At 31.5% G+C, this 14,156-nt stretch overlaps 2 protein-coding genes across 2 annotated transcripts; both read left to right on the top strand.

Moving 5' to 3' along the window:
• The first annotated feature begins 2,638 nt into the window (after positions 1–2,638).
• On the top strand, positions 2,639–10,233 carry LOC115882869 (glutathione S-transferase 1-like). Its single transcript, XM_030901120.1, has 3 exons — positions 2,639–2,874; positions 6,430–6,636; positions 9,835–10,233. Exons 1-3 carry the CDS (start codon positions 2,734–2,736, stop codon positions 10,135–10,137), a joined length of 651 nt encoding a protein of 216 aa, XP_030756980.1. The 5' UTR covers positions 2,639–2,733; the 3' UTR covers positions 10,138–10,233.
• A 990-nt stretch (positions 10,234–11,223) lies between these two features.
• LOC115882844 (tigger transposable element-derived protein 6-like) lies at positions 11,224–12,780 on the top strand. The gene is made up of 2 exons (XM_030901093.1): positions 11,224–11,884; positions 12,224–12,780. The coding sequence occupies exons 1-2, from the start codon at positions 11,224–11,226 to the stop codon at positions 12,778–12,780; spliced, it is 1,218 nt and encodes a 405-aa protein (XP_030756953.1).
• Positions 12,781–14,156: the final 1,376 nt, after the last annotated feature.

The raw sequence follows: 14,156 nt of genomic DNA, 5'->3' as shown, positions 1-14,156 counted from the left end.
GTATTGTCTGTCTTTTCTTGGATGTCGGTTGTCGAAAAAATACGTTAAAAATAAAATAAAAATACATTCAATAAAGATAACTGTTGCTTACTCATTGTAATGTGATAAAAATATTTACTTAATTTGATAAAAATATTAAATATTAATTATAAAATGTGAAGGTTTTAATAAATAATAATTTTGTATCATCAATGAAGATACTTATATTCCGCTTGACTTTTATCAAAGCTTTTACATGAAAATTTGATCACATGATGAACAAATCTAATATGATTGATGTGTTAAGCCAAACGAATAAAACATATATTTTTATTTATTTTTAAAGCAAAAATAATGAAAGCTTTGACACAGAGAACAAGCCTTTTATATAAAAATATATTTTTTTCAAGCTCACATCCGTGCTTTTTTATTTTTAGAAAGCTATTCCTCAGTTTTGCTGTGTTTATCAAACCAATCAACTTGAGATTGGAGTAGAATAATAATATTGGAATTCCTTAAGATATTTTTATGCTAAGGCAATTTTTTTTATTTTTTACATTTTAACTGAAAATTATACGACTGAAGGTTTTAGAATTTACTTTTAATATATCTATAAGTGCAAAATAAAACACTAATACACCACAATATACCAAAATAATTGGCTTTAAACACTGTCTATATGTCGGTAAAGTAAAGGATCTCTACAATGTATATTAAATTTGCCATTTTATTTTTAATTTGTTTAAAGATATATCACGTGATCCTTACATGGCATATTAAGCTCACATCTGCTTTTTTTTATTTTTTTTTTGTTATCAAGTCATTCAACTTTAGGTCGAATTAAAAAAATAGTTTTGTCATTCTTTAAGACATTTTTTTATGCTAAAGCATTTTGTTTGGTTTGTACATTTTTACTGGGGATTATAAATTATTAAGACAACGGAAAATTTAGTATTTTGTTCTGATATACCGTATAATCGGAAAAAAAACGGCGTCAGCGATGGCTATAAAATGAAGATCGCTGTCATTTTAATTGTAAAATTATATGGGAAATGTCATAGATGTTCATTTCCAAGCGAACTGGACGTCATTGTTGCCATTGACATGAATTAAGTTGAATGACGTTGCCATTTTATTTTTTTATCTGTCATAAAAGAATATCTGCTGAACAACATTTGTCATTTTTATCGAACCATACGAATGCAAGGTGTGGCTATGGTGCAATTATAATTCATTTTTAGGATTTGGTGTACCTGTTTTTTGTTGGGTTGGAAAGAGTATGGATATATGATAGTATATTGTCTTATAATGAGTAAAAATGAAGCTGTACGTTTGACATACAGGCGTTTATATATTGTCAGTCATGACGAAAAAAATAATACTTTTGTGACGTTTTGAAAAAAGTATTTTATTCACCTTTAATTAGTGCCATAAGAGATAAAAAAAATGCAAGCTCAGCTTTCTATCATAGAGCAAACAATACATATAAATTTTGATTCCCTTTGAAGAGTGTTATACTGACATCAAAATGGCGGACAATAATCACGCTGTTGGGTTTTTAATTAATTTTTAATATGCAGATACATTTTTTAAACAAATTTCAAAAGGTGCAACACTTAACAATAGCAGCACAAATGTTTTATTATGGTTTTCTAATATATCAAACTTCTTCTTGTTAAGTGCCGTGCAGATTCCTGCGTAGGCGTTCATCTTTTTCTTCCTCATCAAATGGTTTTATTAATTTTCAGAGACTTGAAGTGCTTGCTAATAATATTTCTCAGCCAGGGTAGCTTCCTTCGGCCTATTCCCCTTTTTTTCTATCTCCAGGCTCTTCTAATGTTTTTTGCATATTTTTTCGCCTTAATCGCCATCTCACTAGTCCGAAAAAGTAGCAAAATAAGCGTTCGGCATTTAACGTTTTATGTAAAACTGGCTAGGTATTTTTACACAAATGAAGAAGGAAATTAAAGATAATATAATTAAAGATCCGTATTGTAGCACATTTTAAACAACTTCTTTATTTTTAATATTTTGACGATCAAACATCAACAAAATAGTCCTTATGTTTGGACTATATTTTATCGAAAATAAAGACATCATTTAAAATTCCGGTACAATATATATAATAGATTGAAGTATTGCGATTACAGTGATATATAATTTATATGGTTTTGTAGCAAATTGCTCGCTATTTTATGGCAAATGCTGAAGCTCTGCAAACCTTAATCAAGCCTTAATCAAAGCACGTGTGTTTAGAATTTTGGGTGTGGCTTAACACAACAGGATCGGGCTAAGCATTAGGCAGATTCCTGAAATATAATATATATTTCCTTCGGTCAAACACATGCTTTACCCGACTCCTGAGAGGGACCCGAAAGTACAGCGTAATAGATTCGTAAGTTTTGGACAATTTATTAAAAATATAGTTCACCCAAAAAAAAGTTTTCGGGATAATCTCAGAATATTACCGTCACTTTTTTCTGTTTCATTTCTATTTAAGAATAAATAATGAACTATTTTACATGTAAATTTCAAGACAGGGGGCCCGCAAAGGCTGTAAGGGCAGTACTTTTTGAAAATTACACAATATCCTGTAATTTTCTGAAAGTTACACCATCATCCTTCTTATTATCGTGGGTCTTGACCCCCCACCAACATTGCTAAGCTGACTCCAGCTATAAAGTCGGATCCGAAAATCGGTAATTTCAGTTATCAGTCGACACAGCTAACTGGGCTAAGAGCTACACTAACAACATGGCACCAAAGTTATATGGTATAGCTGTAAGTCCTCCAGTCAGATCAGTTCTGATCTGTGCCGAAGCTCTGAAGCTGCCCCTGGAGTTTGTTACAGTTAACATTTTAGCTGGAGACCAATTGAAAGAAGATTTTTTGAAGGTAAAAGTCAATTTTTTTAAAAGTGTTTTCAATTGAATTTTATCTGAGTTCAACGAAATGATGATAAATAAATGTGGAATTAGGCAGATACCTGCACCCCATTTATTTTTATATTTAGAATATTTATTAGATTAGATTATAACGTTGTTATATAACTTAGAAGGTCGATAAGAAGGCTTTAAATGGTAAGCATATACCGGGTGCGTCTTAAAAGTGGCTCACCTCAAACTTGTTTATTTTTTCAGATAAAAAGAACGATATTTGGTACGTTAGTATATGATATAAATTAGGATTGATTGACGTATTCAATTGTTTTCGGTCACTTCCCGTTTCACCGGAAAAGACTTCAACTTTTGATTTTTAAACGGCACCCTGGGTATATTTTTACTTTATTCGATAGAAAATAACGCTCTGAATAGAATGGCATATTTAATGTCAACTTTTAACATTTTCAATTAAAAAATAGCATTTTAAATTTCAATCTAGAGTGCCATGGCTGTGTTAAAAACAATAATTTTTAATCAAAGAGCCTTGGAAAAATAGTATTGATCGTCTAATGTTTTTCGTGTCTTTTCTGGTCGGTTAAAAGATGCCCAAATCGTAATTTTAATCATATCTCAATTTTTTCCAGGGTGGCTTATTAGCATATTTGGAAAAGGCATTTTTTTAGGAATAATTTGATACCACACACTTTGTATTTTAACTCAAATTATCGTTATGAACCTCATGTTACAATTTCAAAAATGTCAAAAGTTGACATATGATATGATGTCATTCTATTCAAAGTATCGTTTTCTTTCGAATACAGTAAAAATATACCGAGGGTGCTATATAAAAATCAAAAGTTGAAATAATTTCCGGTGAAACAGGAAATGACCAAAAACAATTGAGTACGTCTATCAATCCTAATTTATGCCATATAATAAACATACCAAATCTCGTTTTTTTCATCTGAAAAAATAAAAAAGTTATAGGGGTGAGCCACTTTTCAGACGCACTCGGTATAATATAAAACGATAGCGATCTTTATTTCAAAGTCAACTGTGACGCCATTTTTTATGGTGTTATACTATGGAGGCTAGAAGGAAGTTACTATGGAGGCTAAGAAGCTATCTAGCCTCCATATGTTATACCTACATACATATACAGGGTGTCTTAAATAATGCACTAACTGTAGGGGTAGTCTATTTCAATCTCAGGAACACAGGTTTAGTTAGGAGTTTTTTTTTATTTTCAGCTTTAAAACATAATATCTTTAAAAAATTTAAATGATTTGTATAACACATACCTATACCTAGTTCATATCTCTTCATGAATTAAAATGCTGGACTGATTTTTGAAGTAATTTCGTGTAAATGCATTAGACCTCTAAAAGGCAGGGATTTATTTTGAAATTTATGTACAAGTGACAAAAATCTGTTACATTACATTCGCAAACTCTAGCGCAGAACTTAAGTTCTTTAGATGTTAGACTATAATATCTTCATTCCGAAAGTCAATAATCGTTGTCAGAAAATATGCTGCTTTATATCTTTTTTGAAACAGCTGTATGTTGATCAAGATAACTTCTGCCCTCTCAATTAGTACTTTACATTTTGACATTAGATAATACCCTTGTTTATATATAATACTAATTTCATTCTTGACTTAAGACTATCTCCGAACAATAGTGTATGGTTTGATTAGGACTAAAAATTATACTTTTTTTGACGAAGCTGTACTGTACGTTTGACGGTAGCTAGTCCCTCAATACACACAATAGTACATTTTTGCTCCGTATAGAATATATATATTTTTTTCAAATGTTACAAATCAATTTCAAATGTTCCAAATAATATAAAAAGTAATATCATGTAGGTAATTATTTGTACACTCGTTGACACTTAATATTAGTTTAATAATATTTAAACCATGATCTACCATAATTCATGAACAAATTTATCGGATTAATTTTTCATGTCATGTTTCTAATTTTATCTTTGGTAAACATAGCGCGTGTTATATGCTATAAAAAATATTTACCCCGCTAGATCCTGTTATGATCGAGTTCAAGATCCTGCACAGTTTTGAAATATACAGGGTAGACTTAAATGATCAAATGCAAAAAAATCAGATAAAGTCTCTAAAAAAATATTTATTACGTTACACACATGTGCATGTCGGTAAAAGGTATCTACAGAGTGATTCACGGCCATGGTACCTACGTTAGATGCTTATGGAGAACGGGTGATAGTATTTTTTCTAAAATCTATTTTTGCATAACGGCACCTGCTTTATTTGTCTAATTTATTTTCATAATTACAGAGTTGCCGCTTCATACTAAAAGTGGTAGTATCTTTGTTATTTTAAATGACACACCTGGTATATTATCACATTTTTTTATTAACTAACTTATACCTATCTCTAACATCTTTCGAGATAAAGCATAAAATATGTGTAAAATTGACAAAAACATGATCTTGAATAAGCATTGGTTAAATCATAAACTCGGCATATTGAAAGTTGAAATTTGGGTTATAGATTTAGGAAAGTCAACATATTTAATCTGTTTAAATCAACGGATTGGATATCAAACAGGGAGATTAAAAAATAACTTTTTTTCGTTTGTTATAAAATCGCTCAAATCATTGTTATTTTACATTGAAGCCTATGTATATTATTTAAAAAATAGAAACATAAATATAATTCAACGAGCATTTCAACGACTTATGTTTCTAAACCTAAACTTTCGTGTTTGTTTAGTAAAGTCATTTCAAGAATCATTCCATTATAATTATTTTGTTTACAGGGTGGTAAAATTTTCTGATTTTTTTTTCAAAACATCTCTGATGGTATATTTGATACAAGCCTTCCATGCATCAAAATGCTTATTTTGTTATACAAAAAAATTTGTATTCCTTAATTTCCTTCCAGCCGATGAAGAAATGATTTTCACCCCACTGTCACCGCATCACATTTTCATGGATTTCACCATGAAATAAAATGACTTGATTTTTTTTAAGCAAAAACTATGTGTCGGGCGAAAAAATCAAGAGAAAAAATGTTGGAGATTTTGAAAATAATTTTTATTTTAAGAGAAGTCAGTGGTGTACTATTTTTTTTCTAAAAATATTCAATTAAAAGCCGTATGGACTGCACTGATTCAAGTAAATAGAATTCTTTGTACACCAAAAACAGTATTTTGATGCATAGAAGACACACTGTAAAAAAATCAGAGTTATTATGAAAAAAAGTTTTTTTTTAGAAAAATTTACCACCCTGTATCTTTTCTTAGAATACGTCCAAAAATTATCTCCTTAAACATTAGCATGTCATTAAGGAACACCCTGTATAAACTGGGTTGAATTGAAAATAACAAATTATTTTTTTTAAATGATCCGGGAACACTGTAACGCAAATTTTCAAAAAAATCCTACAACCGGTTCTCCGTAAACGTCTAACGTACCATCTCCGTGGATCACCCGATATACAGCACTAATAAAAAACGAAGACAGGGATACAAATACAAATTTAAACACCTAATATGAAGTAAAATAACATATTTTTTTGTCACAGAAAAATCCTCTACATACTGTGCCAGTATTGGAAGACGACGATGGAACTATCATAATCGACAGCCACGCCATTTTGATATATTTGGTCAGCAAATATAAAAAAAATGATCCTTTGTATCCCCTAGATAATCTAAAACAAAAAATTCGCATAGACGAAAGATTATTCTTTGAGGGAGGTACTTTGAGCCACAGACTCGGCAATGTTCAGGTAAAAAAGTGTTGATTTTGTTTAAAATCTTTATTGGCCTCATACTTCGGTATACAGGGTGTTCCAGGCTGAGCGTGAACTATAAGATCTGGATCGGAAATTTTTTGCACATTATTGTTTCACAATGAGATCTATCCTTTGAATAAGAAGACTAAGGAAGGAGCATAATGCTGTCCATGTATTCATGCATGGTGGGCGGAAAAAGGTCTCTAGGGTGGGGATTCTTGACAGTTCTGTTTGACGATTCATTTGATACCCCCTTTACATGCAGCCACTGCCGCTGCTACTCGCGCTGCCCGCTGTCCTGCCCTCAATAATTCCACGGCAGCTGTAGAAGCAAGTGACCGTTTACATGCAGCTACTGCGCCTCGCATTGCTATTGCTCTTCATCAGTAAGGTAGAAATTGCGGCGGCGACAGCGCTCTGTTTTTTAGACGGAGGAAGAAATACTAATGGAAGAGAGGGGTGCGGGGAAGGGGGTTGTTTTAGTTAATTTAAAATAAATTTAGACATACATGTAAGAACACTTTGTGTGCTTTTAATTAGGTCGAACATATTATACACGATAAATCAACTGAATTAAAAGCATACAAAGTGTTCTTATATGTCGGATATTAATTAAAAAATATATTAAAAATACTAGAAATAGTATATATTAAGTTGTTACAGTTATAATTTAATCTTTGGTGGTTTTCAGCAAATAGCAGGCAGTTTTACATAATTTTCCTCCCTTTGAAGTGAATTGGAAACGGCTAGGTATATAATTTTGGTGTAGGCAAGATTCCCAGTTTGTTTCCGTTTGGGACCTGAAATAATCAAAACAAATTAAATCAGATGTAATTATCTGCTGATCATAAAAAAAAACGCGCGTCCTTAATTCCTTACATGCACCGTAAAAAAATTAAATAACTGCTCTGCAAGTAGCATTTATTAGCAGTACTAATTTAAAAAATCTATAACTGTAAGTAGATATGTTTAATTTACTTACCATTGTATCCTTCGGAAACCAGGTGTACAACAATTAAACTCCATGATAAAAAATAATTAAGAGTTATTACAAAACACAAATTGTCCCACCATTTTTAAAAAACATTGTCTAAAACAGAATACTGGCAAAAAATCTGAAGGAATTTAATTTTACAATAATTCGACAAATCAAACCGTAAAATCACAACAAAAGCGTCTCTGAGTGACAGTTAAAAATCAAATTTTATTATTGTCAGATATTGACATTTGCATTGTTAATATTGACAGTTTTAATATTTTGTCCCTCTGCATCTTGGAGGAAAAACTATTTTTATGAACTGTCATTTCCATTTAAGTTTCCCAGCCATGGTCTTTACGGAGCTTATTTTATGTTATTTATTATTTATTCTACTACTGATAGTTGTATAAAGGTAGTAAATCTAGATGGAAATTGTGGCAGAACTTAAATTAACAGTGACACTATCGCGATTTATCGAAAAAGACTCTAAAATAGTTGGTTGTGTAGCGTGCGGTAGATCTCGGCACAAATCGAGTGAAATAATGGAACAACGTAAGTGACTATATAATATACATACGTGTAGTAAACCGATCATTTATGAAATTAACTTAAATTAACTAATCATATATTTTTTCTTGCATTTTTGCTTTTATTTACTACTTGTCAAAGACTAGATGTCAAAGAATTTAGATACGCCAATTCATAGATAAATGAAACAAGTTTAGATTGGAAAGTGCCCATAAGGACAATGTAAACACTATTTGGCGCTATCCTTGCAGCGGTCGCGACCCAAAACTTTTGAAAATTTCGGAGCGGTTCGGCTTTTTCCGGAATTATCGCCAAATATTGTTTATTCAAATTTATTATTATTTTCGTTTAATTTTATAAATAAAAGACAGTGTGTTGCATACAAGAAACTTTATTTTATATAAGGACGCATGTATGAAATACCTATGAAACATTGGAAACCGACGTTATGCCACGATCCACGATGGTTTTTGCAGTTCACAGTTCACAGCACAGATTTTTAAGTTTTTAATGCCACTTTTCCACAATTATCACCGGTTGGAGTAAATAAAACTTGAATTAAACTCACAAGATAGCAATTATTACTTTGAAAATGGACGCTATAAACACTTTTCGGAGTTTCTTTAATGAGAGCAGTTTGGATTTTGAAAGATTATTATGATTTTTGAAGATTCTGACTTTGACAAGAGAAAATTATTTCTGTTTTTGTTTGCCGTTGGTCTTAGCAACCGCTATAGCAGCGCCAGATCGCGTATAACGGTCGCGACCCAAAATAATTTCGCGACCTAAAATTTTTACGGGCTTTCCAATCTAAACTTGTTGCATTTATCTATGCGCCAATTTGACTTACCTGCTTCAGTAGCGTATCGGATGTTTGTGTTAATAAATAATTATTAAAACTTATCTATTTTTATTATAATATGTTTTTATAATAATTTTAATAACATTTATTCACAACGTAAAATAAAAAAAAATTATTGAGTCTACCCCACGTCTACCCTACATCATAGTTTTACAATTTTTAAATAAAATTAGAACGGCACTGATAAACCGGAATTTAAGTCGGCCATATTTGAGGCCCATCGCGGTGTACAAAGCGGTGTACCTAAGATTTTTGATATGCTTCTTCTTTCTTAGTCTTCTTATTCAAAGATGTCACAGTCGCTGTGAAAATCACTAAATCTGGCGTTTAGGCTATACAATTTCTTTTGACAGGCAGTTTTTTTCCTCCAAAAATTTAAAATATTTTTTTTCTCAAAAACGGTTAATGTTAAGTATAGAGTGTTTGATATCAAAATTCATAAAATTTTATAGATAATTTAAATATGCAATAAAAAATGGAGGTATCCATTTAAAATAAGAAAGTTGCTGCCAATTTCCGGTATTTCCGAAAGTGACGCCATATTGAAAATATTTTTAATCGATAGATCTCATAGTGAAACAATGATGTGCAAAAAATCTCCGATCTAGATATTGTAGTTCTCTAGAAAATTCTAATGCACGCTCAGAATGGAACACCCAGTATATTTGTAAAATTTTAAGTACAATGTTGCAGTTTTTTATTTTTAGGTTTTTTTAAGTGTAAGATTTACCAACGATTGACCATTTTAAATGTCGCTGTGATGTCACTAAATTTTATTTCTATAAGAAACTTCTAAGTTATTGATATCTTTCTATTATTTTAGTCACCCCTATTTAAAGGCATCAAACCTACTGAGAGTACTCTGGGTCTACTCAAGGAAGGTCTTGGATTTCTAGAAGCCTTTTTGGTCAACAACAAAACAAAATACATAGCAGGAAACAACGTGACAATTGCCGATTTCAGTATTGTAACAACTGTCACTTGTATCGACAACTACGTGCCGTATTCACAATTTCCTCAGTTGAAGGCATACATCGAGAGACCTCAAAAATTGCCCTGGTATAAGGTCAACGAAGAAGGCAATGTTCAGTTGGCTGGCTTTATTAAATCTAAACTGGAATCTTAAATGATTTCGTACTTATTAAGCTTTTTAGTTTTTAAGACACCTATTTTGTAAGACGAATTGACAATGTAATAAACTTAATTATAATTTCCGAGAAAATGTCTTTTTTTTAATTTGCAATGTTTGGTTCATACCAATTAAACTTTTAGTCATGTGATGAAGCTTGAACGGTACAGCGTTGCCCACTTTTACATATTTTCTTTTAATCAAAATATATAAACAGTTATTATTTACATCAACAAAACTCATCTCTTTAACAGCGCTTAAGGGACATAAAGTGGCCGGTTAAAAGATGCCCAAATCGTATTTTTAATCATATCTCAATTTTTTTAAATGGAACGAGGGTGGCTCATTAGCATATTTGGAAGAGGTATTTTTTTTACGAATAATTTGGTACCACACACTTGGCATTTCGAATCAAATTGTCGTTATGAACCGCATGTTACAATTTTAAATAAACCAAATGAGAATATCTCAAAAGTTAACATATGCACTGAAAGAAATATTGTTCATAATGTTAATGAACATTGATTATTAACTGTTGTTTCATTGGGACAATTATTTTTTTCATTAATATAATGATTTGTTAATCATAGATCGATGTCCGATTTATTAATACTATGAATCTAATTTCATCAATATAATGAAAATCTGGATATTAAATTAATGTAAGATTTTCATTAATACAGTAAAACTTCCCATTTCGGCCACTTCTAAAAAGCGGTCACTTCTGTTAGCGGTCAATTTTCAGTTGTTTGAATTAATCTTAGGGGAATTCCTATATTAAAATATTTCTCAATAACGTTAATTCCGAAAGCGGTCACCGGCCGCTTCAAAGGTACATTTTAGGGAAAAACCCATTATCTACTGCCCCAATACCGGCCAAAAACCGAACCCTTCGAACCTTTTTTTTGTCTAACAAGAGCTGTTTTAGGACACTTTAGGAAATTCCAAGCAATAAACATTTATAATTTGTTTGAGAAGTAGGTACAGAGAGTGACAAATACAATACAAATTCGTCAGTAGTTTGCTGAAATTTTTGGGAGATATAGAATCAGTTTAGTTTCTTACTCTGAAAGAACAGCAACCATGTCTTTGAAACGTAAACGTTTGTCTATTAAAGAGAAATTAAATATTGTCGCGGAAAGTGAAAAATATAACAGCAGTGCTCGAAAGTTGGCGGAAAAGTTTGGTGTTGGAAGAACGCAAGTGAACGACATTTTAAAAAACAAAGTGGAATTAAAAAAAATGTTTGAAGAAGAAGGATGCAATGCAGATAAAAAACGAAAGTTTCCTAAAACAGAAGGATTTGCAATCGATCAACTAGTTTACGAATGGTTTTGTAAGGCAAGGAACAAAAACATACCCATATCGGGAACCTTAATTCGGGAAAAAGCTCTTGAGGTATCTACATCCTTGAAACTTAGTGAATTTAAGGCTTCAACTGGCTGGTTAAATAAGTTTTGCAAGAGACATAATATTAACTTCAAAACAATTTGTGGTGAGTCTGCAGATGTGGATGAAGTGACTGTTGAAGACTGGAAAACAAAATTAACAGCAATCATTAAGGAATACGACACTAAAGACATTTTTAATGCAGACGAAACAGGGCTTTATTATATGGCAATGCCAAACAAAACCTTTGCTTTAAAGAATGATAAATGTGCTGGCAAAAAATCAGCTAAACAACGAGTGACACTGCTTTTCTGTTGCAGCATGCATGGTGAGAAGGAAAATCCGCTAGTTATAGGTAAGAGCAAAAACCCGAGATGTTTTAAAGGAGCGCATGTAGATAAATTGCCGATAGAATGGGTATCCAACAAAAAAGCTTGGATGACGACAGATATAATGACATCTTGGCTCAAAACCTTTGACACCAAAATGAAACGGCAGGGTAGAAAAGTTCTTTTATTTTTGGATAATGCCACGTCTCACCCAAAAATAGAACTTGAAAATGTTCGTATAATTTTTTTTCCTCCAAATACGACATCTCATTGCCAGCCGTTGGACCAAGGAATTATTCAAAATTTTAAATTAAAATATCGTCAATTTTTTATTAAAAGACTTTTGACTTTTACTAATACCGAAGAAACGATGGAAAAGGCTAAAGAGAGCATAAATTTGGCAAGTACTATGGTGTGGATAAGTACAGCATGGAAAAATGTTACATCGAACACTATAAAAAAATGTTTCCAAAAAGCGGGATTTGCAACCGTCAAAGGGGACGATGCATTTGACGAAGAGGACGACATTCCTTTAAGTCAGTTATCTTCAATTTTAAAAAACATGCCAGGAAGTCCAGATCTTAAAGAATATCTGACAGTCGATTCAGATGTCCCTACGGAAAATCCTAGTTTAGAGATGCAGGGAATAATCCAGGAATTTACAAACAACAAGGACAGACAGGACTCCACTCAAGCCGAAGAGGAAGAAGATGAAGGCCAAGACATTCTGTGTTCATCTATAAATAATATGAGTGAAGTATGTGAAAAATTAAGAGACATTCAGAATTTTTTGGTGATTCAAAACAAAGACGAACTAGCGGTTGATATTGCCCATACTTTGATGAAATTTGAAAGTGAAATTACAAAAATCAAAATTAAAAATTTAAAGCAGACTACCATTAATCAGTTTTTCACCATATAAAATAAGGTTATCATTTTGTAACTTTTAAAAGTCAATTGTACATATGTATATAAGAATACCTATGTGTAAAATACATATGTATACATTGTAAGTTTTTTTTTTTTCAAAAATCTTATGTAATAAAAGTTTTTTTGTAACAACTGAATTATTTTTTGTGCCAAAAATCTAAAACTGAAGATCATTTATTAACACTTATTGTGTGTTTGTACTACATGCTCGTACTTAATTTTAATTACTTTGCACGTTTCCAAAATAAAGGCATTTTACATTGGTATCTGTATTTTATTGTTCCCAATAGTGGCCACTTCCCTTAACGGCCACATTCCTTTGAAAATTTTTGTGGCCGCTATATGGAAGTTTTACTGTATAATGAACACGTTCATTGTTCCAATGAATGCGTTCTTTATTTTAGTGCTGAAACTTTAATAAACACATATTCATTATATTAATGTACTAAATCATTGATTAATGAGTTGTACGTTGTGACAATGAACAATGTTATTAATACAACGAACACGCTACATTATATTAATGTACGCGATTATTAATATCACGAATAAAATATTAGGGCTTAAATGTCCGCCATGTTGATCGGTTACCTTGGCACTTTAATAACGCCTGTGTGGTTGAGTTATTCAGTGAGGCTTTAGTTTCATTAGAGCGGTAAGTGTTCTCTTCAATATTTTAAATATTTTAAATAAAAGTCCTATCGTATTGTAGTTAATTTGTTGTGTTGTCAAATCAAATTCCGCTGTGTGAGATATGTGAGAATATGTTTCAGAAGATAAAAACAAAAGAAAGAAAAAACATAGTAACAAGTCGAGGCATGGAACTGATTATGGTAAATTCGAATGTTCTTTTTAATATTTGGCCTTTAATTATTTTTGATATACGTCTTTTTAGAACCGGAAGAAGATGTTGAGACCTGCCTTCAAGCCCTCAAATTCGACAATTTAACATCGGACCCACTTGATGCGACTTGGAAAGCCTGTTGCAAATTCGTCTAGACATTATCAAATCTAAGGATACAGCTAATATAATGAAGAAATGGTCTTTTTATAGAAATCCCTCAGGATATCGACTGGTAAATTAATTTTCTTAATATAATTTCCCTAAAATTAATAATAACATTACTATTCCCTTCGTCGATTCGATTTTTTTAATTTTTAATTTGTATATGCTATATCGAGTTTAATAAATTATTATTAGTTTAATGCACTTGTTTTTTATTAATAATTCCTAATGGAAAAATTTACTGTGCTCGTAAGTAAGTCGGCACTATTAGTAATTTTGTTACCTTTGTAGCTAAGGGCTTGTTCAAATGGAAATCTATTTATGGTAGAATTATTTCAGGTAGTTGGCTGGGAAATGACTAT

This window comes from Sitophilus oryzae, unplaced genomic scaffold (assembly GCF_002938485.1).
Source record: "Sitophilus oryzae breed Bouriz unplaced genomic scaffold, Soryzae_2.0 scaffold_179_pilon_pilon, whole genome shotgun sequence".
Classification (NCBI taxonomy): domain Eukaryota; kingdom Metazoa; phylum Arthropoda; class Insecta; order Coleoptera; family Curculionidae; genus Sitophilus; species Sitophilus oryzae.
The sequence above is the reverse complement of the archived record's forward strand: the minus strand, read 5'-3'. Positions and strand labels throughout refer to the sequence as shown.

Bases quoted from the DNA above. Each gene is read 5' to 3' on its own strand.
- LOC115882869 (XM_030901120.1), top strand. From the start codon at position 2,734: ATGGCACCAAAGTTATATGGTATAGCTGTAAGTCCTCCAGTCAGATCA. The intron at 2,875-6,429 runs GTAAAAGTCAAT...TTTTTGTCACAG, and splicing joins TGAAAGAAGATTTTTTGAAG to AAAAATCCTCTACATACTGT. The intron at 6,637-9,834 runs GTAAAAAAGTGT...CTATTATTTTAG, and splicing joins ACAGACTCGGCAATGTTCAG to TCACCCCTATTTAAAGGCAT.
- LOC115882844 (XM_030901093.1), top strand. From the start codon at position 11,224: ATGTCTTTGAAACGTAAACGTTTGTCTATTAAAGAGAAATTAAATATT. The intron at 11,885-12,223 runs GTAAGAGCAAAA...CTAATACCGAAG, and splicing joins GGAAAATCCGCTAGTTATAG to AAACGATGGAAAAGGCTAAA.